The sequence below is a fragment of the Oncorhynchus tshawytscha genome, linkage group LG10, assembly GCF_018296145.1.
Source record: "Oncorhynchus tshawytscha isolate Ot180627B linkage group LG10, Otsh_v2.0, whole genome shotgun sequence".
Classification (NCBI taxonomy): Eukaryota; Metazoa; Chordata; class Actinopteri; order Salmoniformes; family Salmonidae; genus Oncorhynchus; species Oncorhynchus tshawytscha.
In genome coordinates, this window is record NC_056438.1 from 83,688,015 (window position 1) to 83,709,319 (window position 21,305).

General features: G+C 47.3%; 2 protein-coding genes across 2 annotated transcripts in view; both read left to right on the top strand.

The window, feature by feature from the left end:
* The window catches only part of LOC112238595 (kinesin-associated protein 3-like), a gene marked incomplete at its 3' end in the record, with an annotated part of 37,169 nt that extends 24,146 nt beyond the window's left edge, over positions 1-13,023 (top strand). The window contains 6 exon segments of the mRNA XM_042329264.1: positions 1,373-1,473; positions 3,001-3,109; positions 3,554-3,666; positions 3,876-4,041; positions 5,597-5,722; positions 12,966-13,023. Coding sequence (XP_042185198.1) covers positions 1,373-1,473; positions 3,001-3,109; positions 3,554-3,666; positions 3,876-4,041; positions 5,597-5,722; positions 12,966-13,023 — 673 coding nt within the window.
* A 321-nt stretch (positions 13,024-13,344) lies between these two features.
* The window catches only part of LOC121847663 (kinesin-associated protein 3-like), a 64,914-nt gene continuing 56,953 nt past the window's right edge, over positions 13,345-21,305 (top strand). The window contains exons 1-2 of the mRNA XM_042329613.1: positions 13,345-13,404; positions 13,553-13,557. Of these exons, the coding sequence (XP_042185547.1) occupies positions 13,345-13,404; positions 13,553-13,557 (65 nt within the window). The remainder of the gene's footprint in view (positions 13,405-13,552; positions 13,558-21,305) is intronic.

Here is a 21,305-nt window from a genome sequence, read left to right on the forward strand (position 1 = left end):
AAGAGAGGAGTCAAAAAGCAGAAATAGAGATAAAATGAATCACTGATGTTACACAATAAATGTTTGATTTGTTCGATAAAGTCCATCATTTATGTCCAAATACCTCCTTTTTGTTTGCGCGTTTACTACATAATCCAAACTCACGAGGTGCAGGCAAGTCCAGGCGAAAGTTCAGACGAAAAGTTATATTATAGTTTGTAGAAACATGTCAAACTAAGTATAGAATCAATCTTTAGGATGTTTTTATCATAAATCTTCAATAATGTTCCAACCCGGAGAATTCCTTTGTCTTTAGAAATGCAATGGAACCCAAGCTGACTCTCATATGATCAGCTCATGCCACCCTGGCAGACCTCTGACTCATTCAGCTCCCATTCCCCCCTCCTTCACAGTAGAAGCATCAAGCAAGTTTCTAAAGACTGTTGACATCTAGTAGAAGCCTTAGGAAGTGCAATATGACCCCATAGACACTGTATATTCGATAGGCAATGACTTGGAAAAACGACCAACCTCAGATTTCCCACTACCTGGTTGGATTCTTTCTCAGGTTTTCGCCTGCCATATGAGTTCTGTTATACTCACAGACATCATTGAAACAGTTTTAGAAACTTCAGAGTGTTTTCTATCCAAATGTACGAATGATATGCATATTCTAGCTTTTATGGCTGAGTAGCAGGCAGTTTAATTTGGGCACGCTTTTCATCCAAAATTCCCAATGCTGCCCTCTGCCCTCGAAGTAAATAGCTGGGCCAGTAACCAAAAGATTGTTGGTTCAAATCTCCGAGCCAACTAGATGAAAAGTCTGCCGATGTGCCCTTGAGCAAGGCACTTAACCCTAATTGCTCCTGTAAGTCTCTCTGGAGAAGAGCGTCTGCTAAATGACAAACAAGTAAAGATGTCCGAAAAGATTGGAGAAGTGGTTTATCCATACATCTCCGTTTTGGATAGACAACTCTTTGTTTCGTTGTTTGTTTTAGTGTGTTCCAATTCTCCCAGAAGTGGTTAGTCTATGGATTATTCAATTACATTGAGCTGATTTCTGACGTGCTGTTCCTTCTTTTCCCGTAGTGTATTTCTGAATTGTTTTAGTGATTCACCATAGTGTAGGCGTAGACTCAGGTTTTCTGGGTCTCTATGCTTTTAGGTTGGATAGGTTTCTCAATTTCTCTCTCACTTGCTCTCTATCTCTGTTCTCTCTTCCTCTCTCTCATTCTACTGGCGTACCTACCATATCAATCTATCTGGTTGTAATGTATCAGATTTGAGCTGGTTTAATGTGTAGTAATGTGTAGTAATGTGTAGTAATGTGTAGTAATGTGTAGTAATGTGTAGTAATGTGTAGTAATGTGTAGTAATGTGTTCCTTCTGTCAGGTGACGAGAACCACAAGCAGATGGCCATGTGTATCCTGTACCACATCAGTGTTGATGACAGGTTCAAGTCCATGTTCGCCTACACCGACTGCATCCCACAGGTAACAGTACAACACCTGATCCTAGATCAGCACCCACAACAGTGTTATTTGTCATGTCGAATACAACAAACAACAACCTTACGGTGAAATGAAAAGCTTACAAACCCTTAACCAACGATGCAGTTTTAAGAAAAATACCCCCCAAAAACAAGTAACAAATAATTAAAGAGAAATAACAATAGTGAAGCTATATACAGGAGGTACTGGTAGGTTGAGGTAATTGATGTAATATGGACAATATGTACGTAGGTAGAGTTATTAAAGTGACTAGATAATAACAGAGAGTAGCAGCAGCGTAAAGGGGAGGGGGGGTCAAGGCAAATAGTCTGGTAGCCGTTTGATGAGATGTTCAGGATTCTTATGGTTTGGGGGTAGAAGCTGTTTAGAAGCCTCTTGGACATAGACTTGACGCTCCGGTACCACTTGCCGTGCGGTATGTGTAAACATGTATATATGGCCCAGCTGTAAAAGAGACCTTGGTCTCAGTCTGTTCCTTGTTGAAATGAAGGTATAATGTTAGTTTGTTGGTGATGTGGACGCCAAGGAACTTGAAGCTCTCAACCTGCTCCACTGCAGCCCCGTCGATGATAATGGGGGCGTGCTTGGCCCTCCTTTTCCTGTAGTCCACAATCAGCTCCTTAGTCTTGCTCACATGAAGGGAGAGGTTGTTGTCATGGCACCACACTGCCAGGTCTCTGACCTCCTCCTCATAGGCTGTATCATCGTTGTCGGTGATCAGGCCTACCACCGTTGTGTCATCGGCAAACTTAATGATGGTGTTGGAGTTGTGCCTGGCAGTGCAGTCATGAGTGAACAGGGAGTACAGGAGGGGACTAAGTACACAACCCTGAGGGGCCCCAGTGTTGAGGATCAGCGTGGCGGATGTGTTGCTACCTACCCTTACCACCTGGGGAGGCCCGTCAGGAAGTCCAGGATCCAGTTGCAGAGGGAGGTGTTTAGTCCCAGAGTCCTCAGCTTAGTGATGAACTTCGTGGGCACTATGGTGTTGAAGGCTGAGCTGTAGTCAATGAACAGCATTCTCACATAGGTGTTCCTTTTGTCCAGGTGGGAAAGGGCAGTGTGGAGTACAATAGAGATAATCTGTGAATCTTTTGGGGTGGTATACAAATTGGAGTGGGTCTAGGGTTTCTGGTGTTGATTTTGATTTATTATTATTTTTAAGTGGCCTTTTATTGTCCCCGGCACAAGGTGTACCTGTGTAATGATCATGCTGTTTAATCAGATTCTTGATATGTCACACCTGTCAGGTGGATGGATTATCTTGGCAAAGGAGAAGTGCTCACGAACATGGATGTAAACAAATGTGTACACAGAATGACAGGGATGTAAACAAATTTGTGCACCAAATTAGATAGAAATAAGCTTTTTTTGTGCGTCAAGAAAATGTCTGGTGTCTTTTATTTCAACTCATGAAACATGGGACCAACACTTTACATGTTGTGTTTATATTTTTTCAGTGTATCTATTGCTAACATGCTAACTTAGTGCTCTGTGTTGACTCACCAGTTGATGAAGATGTTGTTTGAGCACGGTGAGGAGAGGATCGATGCTGAGCTCATCTCCTTCTGTATCAACCTGGCAGCTAACAAGAAGAACGCTCAGCTCATCTGTGAAGGTAGGGAAGACCACTGTAAGTTATACAGCTCATCTGTGAAGGTAGGGAGGTCCACTATGAGTTATACAGCTCATCTGTGAAGGTAGAGAGGACCAATATCAGTTATACAGCTCATCTGTGAAGGTAGGGAGGTCCACTATCAGTTATACAGCTCATCTGTGAAGGTAGGGAGGACCAATATCAGTTATACAGCTCATCTGTGAAGGTAGGGAGGTCCACTATGAGTTATACAGCTCACCTGTGAAGGTAGGGAGGACCACTATCAGTTATACAGCTCATCTGTGAAGGTACAGACCACATATGTATCAGAGATGGTCTGGTGATCTAAGAACAATAGAAATATGTCCAAGACTCATTGTCACCTTCCATGTGTCATAAATTAATTCATTTGTATAAATATTTCACAGGCTGTTGAATAAGTAATGAATGCTTCCCTTCCCTCAGGTAATGGTCTGAAGATGTTGATGAAGAGAGCTCTGAAGCTGAAGGATCCTTTACTTATGAAGATGATACGAAACATCTCTCAACACGACGGACCACCCAAACACCTCTTCATCGTTAGTACTAAATTCATGTTGGATTTGAATGACTTGATCAAGCAGATGTTGTGACTGGATTGGTTGAAAAGACTAATGAAGAACACATTGAAGCTCCCAGCAATGAAGCCATATAAAAGCATCCAGTTCCCATGAGGCAGCAGAGATATTAAGAGACTGTATGAATGAGGTGTTGCTAAGTGACTTACTAACCGAATGGTCTCCTCCAGGACTATGTAGGAGACCTGGCAGCCCAGATCACTCCTGATGAAAATGAAGAGTATGTGATCGAGTGTCTGGGGACCCTGGCTAACCTCACTATCGCTGATCTGGACTGGGAACTGGTGTTGAAGGAGTACAACCTGGTACCTTACTTTAAAGATAGGCTCAAACCAGGTGAGTGAATTCTATAACCACCCTGAGGAAGCGATGCCCACTCATTCCACCACAAAGCCCTCACCTACAGAGAGATGAACCTAGAGAAGAGTACCCTTAGCCAGCTGGTTCTGGGGCTCTGTTCACAAACACAAACAGACCCCACAAAGCCTCAGGACAGCAACACAATTAGACCCAACCAAATTATGAGAAACCAAATAGATAACTATTTAACTCACTGGAAAGAATCAACAAAAAAACTAGAATGCTATTTGGCCCTAAACAAAGAATACACAGTGGCAGAATACCTGACCACTGTGACTGACCCAAACATAAGAACATCCTTAACTATGTACAGACTCAGTGAGCATAGCCTTGCTATTGAGAGAGGCTGCCATTGGCAGACCTGGCTCTCGAGATAAGACAGGATATGTGTCCACTGCCCACAAGAAGAGGTGGCCACTGAGCTGCACTTCCTAACCTCCTGCCAAATGTATGACCACATTAGAAATACATACTTCCCTCAAATCAAATGTATTTATCAAGCCCTTCTTACATCAGCTGATGTCTCAAAGTGCTGTACAGAAACCCAGCCTAAAACCCCAAACAGCAAGCAATGCAGGTGAGGAAGCACGGTGCCTAGGAAAAACTCCTAGAAAGGCCAAAACCTAGGAAGAAACCTAGAGAGGAACCAGGCTATGTGGGGTGGCCAGTCCTCTTCTGGCTGTGCCGGGTGGAGATTATAACAGAATATGGCCAAGATGTTCAAATGTTCATAGATGACCAGCATGGTCGAATAATAATAATCACAGTAGTTGTAGAGGATGCAACAGGTCAGCACCTCAGGAGGAAATGTCAGTTGGCTTTTCATAGCCACAGATCACACAGAACCACAAAGAATTTGAAAACAAATCAAACATTTATAAACTCCCATATCTGTTAACCAAACAACATAAATACCAGCTATATTTACCTGTTTATTTATCTTCCCCCACTACATTACTAAAACACCGTCCATAGCTGATTATAACACTCTGGAAATGTCTATCTTTTTGAGATCTTTTTCAGTGCAATATTTACCGTTAGATTCTACATTGTTTTTGTTGATGTTGCTTTGTATCTTCTCACTTTGGTTTGTTTTTTCCCCTTGCTTTGGCCATGTAAATACGTTTCCCGTGCCAATAAAGCCCTTTTCATTTGATTTGAATTGATAGAAAGAGACTCAAACTAGGTAACTACATCACTGAAGAAGAGTGGATTTAGTTTCTGAGAGAATACGGAGGTGTTCTAAAGGTGTTCTAAAGGTGTTCTAAAGGTGTTCTAAAGGTGTTCTAAAGAAACTGTAGTTATGAAAACTAGAAGAACAGGAGTTCACCTTTTGTACCCTCTGACCCCTGTACTCTGTGTGTTGTCATCAGGCTCTCTGACCCCTGACCTCTGTGTGTTATCATCAGGTTCTCTGACCCCTGAACTCTGTTTGTTGTCATTAGGCTCTCTAACCCCTGACACCTGCCCTCTGTGTGTTGTCATCAGGCTCTCTAACCCCTGACCCTTGACCTCTGTGTGTTGTCATCAGGCTCTGCAGAGGATGACCTGATACTAGAGGTGGTGATCATGATCGGGACGGTGTCCATGGACGACAGCTGTGCCGCCATGTTGGCCAAGTCTGGCATCATCCCTGCTATCATAGAACTACTCAACGGTAAGACAGACATCTTCCCTGCTATTCTAGAACTACTGAATCATCAGACATCATCCCTGCTATTGTAGAACTACTGAATCATCAGACATCATCCCTGTATTGTAGAACTACTGAATGGTAAGACCTCATCCCTGCTATTATAGAACTACTGAATGGTAAGACCTCATCCCTGCTATTATAGAACTACTGAATGGTAAGACAGACATCATCCCTGCTATCATAGAACTACTGAATGGTAAGACCTCATCCCTGCTATTATAGAACTACTGAATGGTAAGACATCATCCCTGCTATTATAGAACTACTGAATGGTAAGACAGACATCATCCCTGCTATTATAGAACTACTGAATGGTAAAACAGACATCATCCCTGCTATTCTAGAACTACTGAATCATCAGACATCATCCCTGCTATTGTAGAACTACTGAATCATCAGACATCATCCCTGTATTGTAGAACTACTGAATGGTAAGACAGACATCATCCCTGCTATTCTAGAACTACTGAATCATCAGACATCATCCCTGCTATTGTAGAACTACTGAATTGTAAGACAGACATCATCCCTGCTATCATAGAACTACTGAATGGTAAGACAGACATCATCCCTGCTATTGTAGAACTACTGAATTGTAAGACAGACATCATCCCTGCTATTGTAGAACTACTGAATTGTAAGACATCCTCTCTGCTATTATAGAACTACTGAATGGTAAGACATCATCTCTGTTATTATAGAACTACTGAATGGTAAGACATCATCTCTGTTATTATAGAACTACTGAATGGTAAGACATCATCTCTGTTATTATAGAACTACTGAATGGTAAGACATCATCTCTGTTATTATAGAACTACTGAATGGTAAGACATCATCTCTGTTATTATAGAACTACTGAATGGTAAGACATCATCTCTGTTATTATAGAACTACTGAATGGTGAGGCACCAACTCCATATTAATGCTCATGATGTTCGACGAGCAGGTGTCCACATACTTTTGGTCATGTAGTGTATGTACATATAGGTAGGGATAAAGTGACTAGGCAACAGGATAGATAATAGACAGTAACAGCAGTATACTGTAGGTGGGGATAAAGGATAGATAATAGACAGTAACAGCAGTATACTGTAGGTAGGGATAAAGGATAGATAATAGACAGTAACAGCAGTATACTGTAGGTAGGGGTAAAGGATAGATAATAGCCAGTAACAGCAGTATACTGTAGGTAGGATAGATAATAGACAGTAACAGCAGTAAAGGATAAAGGATAGATAATAGACAGTAACAGCAGTATACTGTAGGTAGGGTAAAGGATAGATAATAGACAGTAACAGCAGTATACTGTAGGTAGGGGTAAAGGATAGATAATAGACAGTAACAGCTGTATGTAGGTGTAGGTAGTGGGTAGGGATAAAGGATAGACAGTAACAGCAGTATACTGTAGGTAGGGTAAAGGATAGATAATAGCCAGTAACAGCAGTATACTGAGGTAGGGGTAAAGGATAGATAATAGACAGTAACAGCAGTATAAAGGATGATAATAGACAGTAACAGCAGGGTAGGGTAAAGGATAGATAATAGACAGTAACAGCAGTATACTGTAGGTAGGGGTAAAGGATAGTAATAGACAGTAACAGCTGTGTACTGTAGGTAGGGATAAAGGATAGGTAATAGACAGTAACAGCAGTATACTGTGGGTAGGGATAAAGGATAGATAATAGACAGTAACAGCAGTATACTGTAGGTGTAGGGGTAAAGGATAGATAATAGACAGTAACAGCAGTATATTGTAGGTAGGGGTAAAGGATAGATAATAGACAGTAACAGCAGTATACTGTAGGTAGGGGTAAAGGATAGATAATAGACAGTAACAGCTGTGTATGTGATGAGTCAAAAGAGTTGGTGCAAAGGGTCATTGCAGATAGTCCGGGTAGCTAAGGATTACCTAACTGTTTATCAGTCTGACGGCTTGGGGTCGAAGCTGTTCAGGGTCCCGTTGGTTCCAGACTTGGTGCATCGGTGCCACTTGCTGTGCGGTAGCAGAGAGAACAGTCTATGACTTGGGTGGCTGGTGTCTTTGACTATTTTTAAGGCCTTCCTCTGATACCGCCTGGTATAATTCCTTAGTTACAGTGCATTCGGAAAGTATTCAGACCCCATTACTTTTTCCACATTTTGTTACTTTACAGCTAAAATTGATTTAAATAAGAAAAGATTCCCAAGAACACAGTGGCCTCCATCATTCTTAAATTGAAGAAATTTGGAACCAGAGCTGACTGCCCAGCCAAAGAAACCTGGCATGGTCCTTACGGTGAAGCATGGTGGCGGCATCATCATGCTGTGAGGATGTTTTTCAGCGCCAGGGACTGGGAGACTAGTCTGGATCGAGGGAAAGATGAATGGAGCAAAATACAGAGAGATCCTTGATGAAAACCCGCTCCAGAGCACTCAGGACCTTACACTGGGGTGAAGGTTCACCTGCTAACAGGACAACAACCCTAAGCATACAGCCAAGACAATGGAAGAGTGGCTTCGGGACAAGTCTCTGAATGTCCTTGAGTTGCCCAGCCAGAGCCCGGACTTGAACCCTATCGAACATCTCTGGAGAGACCTGAAAATAGCTGTGCACCGACGCTCCCCATCCAACTTGGTGTGCCAAGCTTGTAGCGTCATACCCAAGAAGACTTGAGGCAGTAATCGCTGCCAAAGATGCTTCAACAAAGTACAGAGTAAAGGGTCTGAATTATGTCATATTTGTGATATTTCAGTTTTGTATTTTTAATAAATGTGCAAACATTTCTAAAAACCTGTTTTTGCTTTGTCCTTATGGGGTATTGTGATGTCATTATGGGGTATTGTGATGTCCTTATGGGGTATTGTGATGTCATTATGATTGTCATTATGGGGTATTGTGATGGGGGCGGGAGTGGGGGGTGGGGACTATTTAATGCATTTTAGAATATGGCTGTCACGTAGCAAAACGTGTAAAAAGTCAAGGGGTCTGAATACTTTCTGAATGCACCGTGAACACCGAGGAATTTGAAGCTCTCGATCTGCTCCACTACAGACCCGTTGACGTGAACGGGTGGCATGCTCGGCCCTCTGTTTCCTGTAGTCCACCATCAGCTCCTTTTTGTCTTGCTCACGTTAAGAGAGATGTTCTCCTGGCACCACGCTGCCAGGTCTCTGACCTCCTCTCTATAGGCCGTCTCATCATCGTCAGGGGTCAGGCCTACCACCAGGTCTCTGACCTCCTCTCTATAGGCCGTCTCATCATCGTCTGGGGTCAGGCCTACCACCAGGTCTCTGACCTCCTCCCTATAGGCCGTCTCATCATCGTCAGGGGTCAGGCCTACCACCAGGTCTCTGACCTCCTCCCTATAGGCCGTCTCATCATCGTCAGGGGTCAGGCCTACCACCAGGTCTCTGACCTCCTCTCTATAGGCCGTCTCATCATCGTCTGGGGGTCAGGCCTACCACCAGGTCTCTGACCTCCTCTCTATAGGCCGTCTCATCATCGTCAGGGGTCAGGCCTACCACCAGGTCTCTGACCTCTCTATAGGCCGTCTCATCATCGTCAGGGGTCAGGCCTACCACCAGGTCTCTGACCTCCTCTATAGGCCGTCTCATCATCGTCAGGGGTCAGGCCTACCACCAGGTCTCTGACCTCCTCTCTATAGGCCGTCTCATCATCGTCAGGGGTCAGGCCTACCACCAGGTCTCTGACCTCCTCTCTATAGGCCGTCTCATCATCGTCAGGGGTCAGGCCTACCACCAGGTCTCTGACCTCCTCTCTATAGGCCGTCTCATCATCGTCAGGGGTCAGGCCTACCACCAGGTCTCTGACCTCCTCTCTATAGGCCGTCTCATCATCGTCAGGGGTCAGGCCTACCACCAGGTCTCTGACCTCCTCTCTATAGGCCGTCTCATCATCGTCAGGGGTCAGGCCTACCACCAGGTCTCTGACCTCCTCTCTATAGGCCGTCTCATCATCGTCAGGGGTCAGGCCCTCATCACCTCCTCTCTATAGGCCGTCTCATCATCGTCAGGGGTCAGGCCTACCACCAGGTCTCTGACCTCCTCTCTATAGGCCGTCTCATCATCGTCAGGGGTCAGGCCTACCACCAGGTCTCTGACCTCCTCTCTATAGGCCGTCTCATCATCGTCAGGGGTCAGGCCTACCACCAGGTCTCTGACCTCCTCTCTATAGGCCGTCTCATCATCGTCAGGGGTCAGGCCTACCACCAGGTCTCTGACCTCCTCCCTATAGGCCGTCTCATCATCGTCAGGGGTCAGGCCTACCACCAGGTCTCTGACCTCTCTATAGGCCGTCTCATCATCGTCAGGGGTCAGGCCTACCACCAGGTCTCTGACCTCCTCTCTATAGGCCGTCTCATCATCGTCAGGGGTCAGGCCTACCACCAGGTCTCTGACCTCCTCTCTATAGGCCGTCTCATCATCGTCAGGGGTCAGGCCTACCACCAGGTCTCTGACCTCCCTATAGGCCGTCTCATCATCGTCAGGGGTCAGGCCTACCACCAGGTCTCTGACCTCCTCTCTATAGGCCGTCTCATCATCGTCAGGGGTCAGGCGTTCCACCGGCGTCAGCAAACTTAATGATGCCGTTGAAGTCGCGCTGCATGGGTGAACAGGAAGTACAGGAAGGGACTAAGCATGCACCCCTCCGTGTTTAATACAGGGTACTGTGTTTAATAGTCACATGTACAGGGTACTGTGTTTAATAGTCACATGTACTGTGTTTAATAGTCACATGGGTACAGTCCATAGGGGGAGCAGGTAGCTGTCTAGTGGTGGCTGTTCAGCAGCCTGATGGTCTGAGGGTAGAAACTATTGGCCAGTCTTACAGTTTTTGCCATGATGCTCCCATACTGCCCCCATCTGGGTGATTTAAGCAGGGAGAACAGGGCGTGGCTGGGGTCCATGATGCTCCCATACTGCCCCCCGTCTGGGTGATTGAAGCGGGGAGAACAGGGCGTGGCTGGGGTCCATGATGCTCCCATACTACCCCGTCTGAGTGATTGAAGCCGGGAGAACAGGGCGTGGTTCGGGTGGCTGGGGTCCATGATGATGTTCTTGGCCTTCCTGAGACACCTGGTGGTGTAGGTGTCCTGTAGGGCAGGCAGTGAGCACCAAACGGTGCGTTCAGCTGCACGTATCACACTCTGTAGTGCCTTGCAGTCAGTGGCGGTGGAGTTGCCGTACCAGGCTGTGATGCAGCCTGACAGAATGCTCACCATGGTGCTCCTGTAGAACACTGTGATGCAGCCTGATAGAATGCCTCGATGGTGCTCCTGTAGAACACTGTGATGCAGCCTGACAGAATGCTCTCCATGGTGCTCCTGTAGAACACTGTGATGCAGCCTGACAGAATGCTCTCCATGGTGCTCTGAGAACACTGTGATGCAGCCTGACAGAATGCTCTCCATGGTGCTCCTGTAGAACACTGTGATGCAGCCTGACAGAATGCTCTCCATGGTGCTCCTGTAGAACACTGTGATGCAGCCTGACAGAATGCTCTCCATGGTGCTCCTGTAGAACACTGTGATGCAGCCTGACAGAATGCTCTCCATGGTGCTCCTGTAGAACACTGTGATGCAGCCTGACAGAATGCTCTCCATGGTGCTCCTGTAGAACACTGTGATGCAGCCTGACAGAATGCTCTCCATGGTGCTCCTGTAGAACACTGTGATGCAGCCTGACAGAATGCTGACAGAATGTGATGCAGCCTGACATTCTCCATGGTGCTCCTGTAGAACACTGTGATGCAGCCTGACAGAATGCTCTCGATGGTGCTTCTGTAGAACACTGTGATGCAGCCTGACAGAATGCTCTCCATGGTGCTCCTGTAGAACACTGTGATGCAGCCTGACAGAATGCTCTCCATGGTGCTCCTGTAGAACACTGTGATGCAGCCTGACAGAATGTTCTCCATGGTGCTCTGTAGAACACTGGATGCAGCCTGACAGAATGCTGGTAGAACACTGTGATGCAGCCTGACAGAATGCTCTCCATGGTGCTCCTGTATGGTGCTGACAGAATGCTGTAGAACACTGTGATGCAGCCTGACAGATGCAGCCTGACTCTCGATGGTGCTTCTGTAGAACACTGTGAGGGCCCTCGGGACGGGACAGATTTCTTCAGCATCCTGAAGTTGAAGTTGTGCCTTCTTCACCACAGTGTTCATGCGGTTAGACCATTTCAACTTCTCTGGGATGTGTCTGCCAAGGAATTTAAGTTATTGACCGTCTTCACAGTTGATGAGAATGGGGACGTGTCCAGCCTGGTTCCTCATGAAGTCCACAATCGGCTCCTTTGTTTTGCTAACGAGAGAGAGGTTGTTTACCTGGCACGACGCCATCAGAGTGCTGTTTCATCATTGTTGGTAACTAGGTCTGTCGTGTCGTCAGTGAACTTGACATTGGAGTTGGAACTGTGTGAGGCCAGTCAGTCATGGGTATACAGGGAGTACAGGAAGGGACTGAGGACGCACCCTTGTGGGGTCCCCGTGTTGAGAATCAGTGTCGAGGATGTAATGTTGTCTACCTTCACCTGTGGTCGGCCCATCAGGAAGTCCAGGACCCAGTTGCAGAGGGAGGAGTTCAGACCCAGGGCTGTGAGATTTGTAATGAGCTGATAGGACACTATGGTATTTAAGGTCCAGCTGTAGTCAATGAACAGCATCCTCACATATGCTTTCCTTTTGTCCAGGTGAGTGAGGGCAGTGTGCAGTGCCGTGGCGGTGCGTTGTCGTGGATCTGTCAGGGCGGTAGGAGAATTGAAGAGGGTGCAGTGTGTCGAGGAGTTGATATGGGCTTTGACTGATGAGACCTGGATCAGAACCAATATGACAGGGCTTCTTATTGAACCGATGAGACCCGGATCAGAACCAATATGACAGGGCTTCTTATTGAACTGATGAGACCTTCATCAGAACCAATATGACAGGGCTTCTTATTGAACTGATGGAGAAGTGGAGCGGCTATCCGTATCTTTTCAGACGATTCGGAAACGATACCCTTTCCGGCGAAATACAGACCTCTCACAACATTGCTCATCCTCATACATAACAAACCCTTCATACTGTGCATGTGGCTGTAAAAACAATGATCTGAACGATGTTAAAGGTTGATCTGTGGTGGAGTTTTAGATATCAGGTTTGGTTTCCCTTCTTGACGAAGCCACTCTGTGTGTCTAAGATGGCTGTTTCTCCCTGCAGCCCAACAGGAGGACGATGAGTTTGTGTGTCAGATCGTCTATGTGTTTTACCAGATGGTGTTTCACCAGGCTACCAGGGAGGTCATCATTAAAGAGACACGTATCCTTCCTACCCACAATGCACTGCTTCTTACGTTTAAAACATGTTGATGCATAGTTAATTTTGTGTGAAAGCGTGAAATATAATTTTTCAGTTTTAACTATTAAAGCCCATTATTCTCTGAATGTTCTTCCTCATCATCATCATCCTCCTCCTCCTATGAAAAACCACTTCATTACTGTACGTTGGCTGTTTGGGCCTTGAACCAGCGACCTCAGACTTCCCAGAGCTGTAACCCTTAACCCTCATCTCAGAGGCTCCGGCGTACCTTATCGACCTGATGCACGACAAGAATGCTGAGATACGCAAGGTCTGTGACAACACTCTGGACATAATCGCTGTAAGTAACAGACTATTACTGAATGAAACCCTATAACAGAGGTAGAAACACACGCCACTACTGGAACTGAGGGGTATCCTCCTGTAACCCCAGTCTCTCTGAGGGGTATCCTCCTGTGTAACCTCTCTGAGTCTCTCTGTAACCCCAGGAGGGGTGTCATCCTCCTGTAACCCCAGTCTCTCTGAGGGGTATCCTCCTGTAACCCCAGTCTCTCTGAGGGGTATCCTCCTGTAACCCCAGTCTCTCTGAGGGGTATCCTCCTGTAACCCCAGTCTCTCTGAGGGGTATCCTCCTGTAACCCCAGTCTCTCTGAGGGTATCCTCCTGTAACCCCCAGTCTCTCTGAGGGCATCCTCCTGTAACCCCCAGTCTCTCTGAGGGGCATCCTCCTGTGTAGCCCCAGTCTCTCTGAGGGGTATCCTCCTGTGTAACCCAGTCTCTCTGAGGGGTATCCTCCTGTAACCCCAATCTCTCTGAGGGGTATCCTCCTGTGTGTAACCCCAGTCTCTCTGAGGGGTATCCTCCTGTGTGTAGCCCCAGTCTCTCTGAGGGGCATCCTCCTGTGTAAGGGCCCTCCTGTCTCTCTGAGGGGTATCCTCCTGTGTAACCCAGTCTCTCTGAGGGTATCCTCCTGTGTAACCCCAGTCTCTCTGAGGGTATCCTCCTGTGTAACCTCTCTGAGGGTATCCTCCTGAACCCCAGTCTCTCTGGGGTATCCTCCTGTAACCCCAGTCTCTCTGAGGGTATCCTCCTGTGTAACCCAGTCTCTCTGAGGGGTATCCTCCTGTAACCCCAGTCTCTCTGAGGGGTATCCTCCTGTGTAACCCCAGTCTCTCTGAGGGTATCCTCCTGTGTAACCCCAGTCTCTCTGAGGGTATCCTCCTGTGTAACCCCAGTCTCTCTGAGGGTATCCTCCTGTGTAACCCCAGTCTCTCTGAGGGGTATCCTCCTGTGTAACCCAGTCTCTCTGAGGGGTATCCTCCTGTGTAACCCCAGTCTCTCTGAGGGGTATCCTCCTGTGTAACCCCAGTCTCTCTGAGGGGTATCCTCCTGTGTAACCCAGTCTCTCTGAGGGGTATCCTCCTGTGTAGCCCCAGTCTCTCTGAGGGGTATCCTCCTGTAACCCCAGTCTCTCTGAGGGGTATCCTCCTGTGTAACCCAGTCTCTCTGAGGGGTATCCTCCTGTAACCCCAGTCTCTCTGAGGGGTATCCTCCTGTAACCCCAGTCTCTCTGAGGGGTATCCTCCTGTGTAACCCAGTCTCTCGTGAGGGGTATCCTCCTGTAACCCCAGTCTCTCTGAGGGTATCCTCCTGTAACCCCAATCTCTCTGAGGGGTATCCTCCTGTGTTTAACCCCAGTCTCTCTGAGGGGTTATCCTCCTGTGTATACAAGTCTCTCTGAGGGGTATCCTCCTGTAACCCCAGTCTCTCTGAGGGGTATCGTCCCTGTGTAACCCCAGTCTCTCTGAGGGGTATCCTCCTGTGTAACCCCAGTCTCTCTGAGGGGTATCCTCCTGTGTAACCCCAGTCTCTCTGAGGGGTATCCTCCTGTGTAACCCCAGTCTCTCTGAGGGGTATCCTCCTGTGTAACCCCAGTCTCTCTGAGGGGTATCCTCCTGTAACCCCAGTCTCTCTGAGGGGTATCCTCCTGTGTAACCCAGTCTCTCTGAGGGTATCCTCCTGTAACCCCAATCTCTCTGAGGGGTATCCTCCTGTGTTTAACCCCAGTCTCTCTGAGGGTTATCCTCCTGTGTATACAAGTCTCTCTGAGGGGTATCCTCCTGTAACCCCAGTCTCTCTGAGGGGTATCCTCCTGTAACCCAGTCTCTCTGAGGGGTATCCTCCTGTGTAACCCCAGTCTCTCTGAGGGGTATCCTCCTGTGTAACCCAGTCTCTCTGAGGGGCATCCTCCTGTAACCCCAGTCTCTCTGAGGGTATCCTCCTGTGTAACCCAGTCTCTCTGAGGGGCATCCTCCTGTAACCCCAGTCTCTCTGAGGGGTATCCTCCTGTGTAACCCCAGTCTCTCTGAGGGGTATCCTCCTGTGTGTAGCCCCAGTCTCTCTGAGGGGTATCCTCCTGTGTGTAGCCCCAGTCTCTCTGAGGGCATCCTCCTGTGTAACCCAGTCTCTCTGAGGGGTATCCTCCTGTGTAACCCAGTCTCTCTGAGGGGTATCCTCCTGTGTAACCCCAGTCTCTCTGAGGGGTATCCTCCTGTGTAACCCAGTCTCTCTGAGGGGTATCCTCCTGTAACCCCAGTCTCTCTGAGTGGTATCCTCCTGTGTAACCCCAGTCTCTCTGAGGGGTATCCTCCTGTGTAACCCAGTCTCTCTGAGGGGTATCCTCCTGTAACCCCAGTCTCTCTGAGGGTATCCTCCTGTGTAACCCAGTCTCTCTGAGGGTTATCCTCCTGTGTAACCCCAGTCTCTCTGAGGGGTATCCTCCTGTGTGTAGCCCCAGTCTCTCTGAGGGGTATCCTCCTGTGTAACCCAGTCTCTCTGAGGGGTATCCCCCTGTGTGTAACCCCAGTCTCTCTGAGGGGTATCCTCCTGTGTGTAACCCCAGTCTCTCTGAGGGGTATCCTCCTGTGTAACCCAGTCTCTCTGAGGGGTATCCTCCTGTGTAACCCCAGTCTCTCTGAGGGGTATCCTCCTGTGTAGCCCCAGTCTCTCTGAGGGGTATCCTCCTGTAACCCCAGTCTCTCTGAGGGGTATCCTCCTGTGTAACCCAGTCTCTCTGAGGGGTATCCTCCTGTAACCCCAGTCTCTCTGAGGGGTATCCTCCTGTAACCCCAGTCTCTCTGAGGGGTATCCTCCTGTGTAACCCAGTCTCTCGTGAGGGGTATCCTCCTGTAACCCCAGTCTCTCTGAGGGGTATCCTCCTGTAACCCCAATCTCTCTGAGGGGTATCCTCCTGTGTTTAACCCCAGTCTCTCTGAGGGTTATCCTCCTGTGTATACAAGTCTCTCTGAGGGGTATCCTCCTGTAACCCCAGTCTCTCTGAGGGGTATCGTCCTGTGTGTAACCCCAGTCTCTCTGAGGGGTATCCTCCTGTGTAACCCCAGTCTCTCTGAGGGGTATCCTCCTGTGTAACCCCAGTCTCTCTGAGGGGTATCCTACTGTGTAACCCCAGTCTCTCTGAGGGGTATCCTCCTGTGTAACCCCAGTCTCTCTGAGGGGTATCCTCCTGTATCCCAGTCTCTCTGAGGGGTATCCTCCTGTGTAACCCAGTCTCGCTGAGGGGTATCCTCCTGTGTAACCCCAGTCTCTCTGAGGGGTATCCTCCTGTATCCCAGTCTCTCTGAGGGGTATCCTCCTGTATCCCAGTCTCTCTGAGGGGTATCCTCCTGTGTAACCCCAGTCTCTCTGAGGGGTATCCTCCTGTGTAACCCCAGTCTCTCTGAGGGGTATCCTCCTGTGTAACCCCAGTCTCTCTGAGGGGTATCCTCCTGTAACCCCAGTCTCTCTGAGGGGTATCCTCCTGTAACCCCAGTCTCTCTGAGGGGTATCCTCCTGTAACCCCAGTCTCTCTGAGGGGTATCCTCCTGTAACCCCAGTCTCTCTGAGGGTTATCCTCCTGTGTAACCCCAGTCTCTCTGAGGGGTATCCTCCTGTGTAACCCCAGTCTCTCTGAGGGGTATCCTCCTGTGTAACCCCAGTGTCTCTGAGGGGTATCCTCCTGTAACCCCAGTCTCTCTGAGGGGTATCCTCCTGTGTTACGCACGCCTCTATGAAGAGGGAACGCAACACCCTGCTACAACTATACTCTCCGTGAAGCGAAAAAGGTATGGACTGTAGGTGCAAGTAAGAATGACAACAGGCAGAATGTGGTACCGTTTACAAGGACTTTATTCCTTTACACGGTAATATGGGGAAAAGGGGCTGGACGGAACCAAAGCAAAGAAAGTAAATCTCAAAGCCCCCTCTCTCCTATCTTACCTGCCTACCCACTACTTACCTAATTTAGCACCACCTGGTGCCCTAACCAAAATACAAGGGGTGGTCCGCCCAGGTCTTACCTAGTGTGCCTAGACAGCGATTATGCTACGGGTATATGTATGCCCGCGGGCCTCTTGCCTAAACACTCCCTAGGTGCCTTCCCCTTTCCCCCCTGGGAACAAATGAAACAGAATATTAAACAATTTTAAACAAACTAAGAAACAAAAGGATGTCAAATAAGCTCTATCTGAGCAACAAACTCACAGAACATACCACTTTCCAACAAAATCAACCTCTATCACAATCAATCTCAGCAATCCCTACCTCCAGCAAAATCTCTACCTCCAAAAAGAAGAGATCTCTAACAAATCTCTAACAAATCTCTAACAAATCTCTAACAAATCTACCTCCAGCAAAATCCTCTACAAAAAAAGATCTCCTGAACAGAACACTGGCTTTTATATAGCTTCTGAAGGAATGGGGAATTGGAGACAGCTGTGTCTTGACGAGGGGGCGGGGTCAGCTCTCCAATTAGCCCTGGAGTCGACCAATCAGCTGCTTGAGGGATTTCAGGAAGCCATTTCCTGAAATAAACACATGCAAATACACAAACTACAACACATAATCTGGGGAACGTAACACGCCCACCACAAAAATTGCAAACCTAGTTTTGCAATAATAAATACCAACGTATCCCCAGTTAGTAAACCCGTGATAGAGCGTCAGCAACCACATTCGCCGAGCCCTTCACATAAGCTATCTGTACATTATATCTTTGCACAATCAGAGCCCACCGCATAAGGTGGCGGTTCTGGTTGTACATTTGTTAGTAGGAACTGGTTACCTGACCTGGTTTTTGGCAATGGACCTACACAATCAATTATCACTCTTTCAAACGGTTCCCCTACCACAGGAATCGGGCAGAGTGGCGCTCGTGGAACTGTTTGATTCACTTTCCCAGTGAGTTGACATATGTGACATGTTTTACAAAATTGGACCACGTCAGACTTCAAACCTGGCCAGAAGAAATGACCAAGGATCCGGTTATAGGTCTTTGTGATCCCCAAGTGTCCAGACCACGCCTGGTCATGGGCGAGTGACAGCACCTGCTGTCGGAACGGTGTAGGAACAACCACTTGACACACTTCACTCCATTCATTAATGGTGTCATGAGATGCCCATTTGCGCATCAAAACTCCTGCTTCCATAAAGTAGGCAGTCTCTCTAGTTTTAGCTTCCTCAATGGAAATTACCGAAGCAAAACACTTGCGAAGACTGGTGTCTTCTTTTGACATTCAATCACCTTCTCAGGGGTGACAGACAAAAGAATGTCATGTAATTGGGGCGCGATTTCGTTTTCCCCTGCCTTAGTTTTTACGGGGTAAAAACTGTCGGCAATGCAGAAGGAATACTCAGTGCATTGTCTTCTACCTCAACATTCTCAAAAATAGAACTAGTCAAATCCACCACATCTCCTAGCTTGCGAGATTGTGCCCTCGTTAACACACAAGCAGGAAAAACATGTGGAAATGCTTGAACCAATTTCTCATCTGTAGTTCTGATTTCTGGGTTGTCTACTACCTCTAACACAGGAGTGACATTACCACCAGCAATATCATTCCCTAGTAGCAATTTCACTCCTGATACTGGCAGTGTAGACACTACACCAACACGGAAACGTCCTGATACCAAGTCTGACACTAAGAGGACCCAGTGTAATGGTACAGGTACGGTTTTTGTCTCTATCCCCTGTAATATGACATGTGAGCCACAATACGTTTCAGGAGACCAGGGTAAAGCATCAGTAATGATTACTGACTGCGCCGCCCGGTGTCACGTAGGATTTGGATAGGCTTTTGATCAGTTGGTTCTCCTGTTAAGGAAACATAACCGGCAGAGATAAACGGAGCATAGACAGGATCCGGTTTCTCAAATGCTGAGTCAATCTCTCGATCCAATGGACGATCCAAAGACTTGACTAAACCCAAACTTTTCATTTTTGGGGACGGTGACTGGGACTGTTGCGGTTTATTTTTCAAAACTGGGCAGTCCGCAATCACGTGACCCTTTTGGTGACAGTAAAAACATTCACGGACTTCATGAAAAGGCTTAGGGTTGTCAGAGGAAAAGCGACCTGAACGAGGAACTGATGACGTAATCGTCCGGCCTTCAAAACGTGGTGCACCAAAGACAGTCTTGTGTGTCAAAGCGTACTCATCTGCCAACACTGCTGCTTGGGCCAATGTCACCACTTTCTGTTCATTTAAATGAACTACAAGTCTATCTGGGAGGTTGCTTTAAAGTCCTCCAACAGCATCACCTCCCGAATATCAGCAAAGGTATTAGCTTTGCTGGCTGAACACCAACGACTAAACAGAGACTCTTTGTCCCTAGCAAATTCAACAAATGTACGGTGAGATGTTTTTGTGGTTCCTGAAGCGCTGCCTGTAAGCTTCAGGCACCAACTCATAAGCCCGCAACACGGTAGTTTTAACTGTATCGTAGTGTAAACTGTCTTCCAGGGAGAGAGCAGCTATTACTTCCTGGGCTTTCCCAGACAATTTACATTGTAACAGAAGCGGCCAAACCTCGAGTGGCCAATGCAGCGCAGCGGCCACACGCTCAAACGCAGAGAAATAATAATCAACTTCCGACTCTCGGAATGGAGGGACTAAAGCTATGTTTTTACTCACATCGAAGTGGGCTTGATGATGAGCAGCTTGTGGAGTCGCACTGGAGCCAGCATCTAGCTCCAGTTGTCGGATCCTCACCTCCTTGTCAGCTTCTATTTTCCTAATTTCAAGTTCAAAATTAATCTGTCTCTCTTTATCTTTTTGCTCCATTTCTAACCGAGCCAGCCTCACCTTCAGCCTAGCAGTCCCATCTGAACGACCCGAAGCAGAAGATAAAGGATTGAATCGGGGCAATGTAAAGGGGGTACGAGGAACCCCTTCCTCCGCCCCTGTCCTCTGACTTGGCATCAGAAAGTCTACCCGTCTCCTCTCTTGCAGTGAGAGAATCCGTTCTCTCACTAAACCTCCTGACTAGCACCAAAGCTCAGCCTTTAGGGCTTTCTCAGGGAATACAAATCCATAAAGGTCAGCTATAGCTTTAAGGTCTACTTTACGAAACCTCACTAAACAATCAATAGAGGGCGCTTCAAAAAAACTTGGAGATGGCTGAGGCAGCCATCTTATACAATGCAGTCTACTGAACACTAACTAAACAAGTCATCCAAACTCACAACCTACCATCACACCTCAATCACTAACCACAGAGAGAGCTCAGAGCAGCAGGGTCCGGTGGGTTTAATGGAAAGATCCCGGATGAGCCCCCATTATGTTACGCACGCCTCTGAAGAGGGAACGCAACACCCTGCTACAACTAAACTCTCCGTGAAGCGAAAAAGGTATGGACTGTAGGTGCAAGTAAGAATGACAACAGGCAGAATGTGGTACCGTTTACAAGGACTTTATTCCTTTACACGGTAATATGGGGAAAAGGGGCTGGACGGAACCAAAGCAAAGAGAGTAAATCTCAAAGCCCCCTCTCCTATCTTACCTGCCTACCCACTACTTACCTAATTTAGCACCACCTGGTGCCCTAACCAAATACAGGGGTGGTCCGCCCAGGTCTTACCTAGTGTGCCTAGACAGCGATTATGCTACGGGTATATGTATGCCCGCGGGCCTCTTGCCTAAACACTCCTAGGTGCCTTCCCCTTTCCCCCTGGGAACAAATGAAACAGAATATTAAACAATTTTAAACAAACTAAGAAACAAAAGGATGTCAAATAAGCTCTATCTGAGCAACAAACTCACAGAACATACCACTTTCCAACAAAATCAACCTCTATCACAATCAATCTCAGCAATCCCTACCTCCAGCAAAATCTCTACCTCCAAAAAGAAGAGATCTCTAACAAATCTCTAACAAATCTCTAACAAATCTCTAACAAATCTCTTA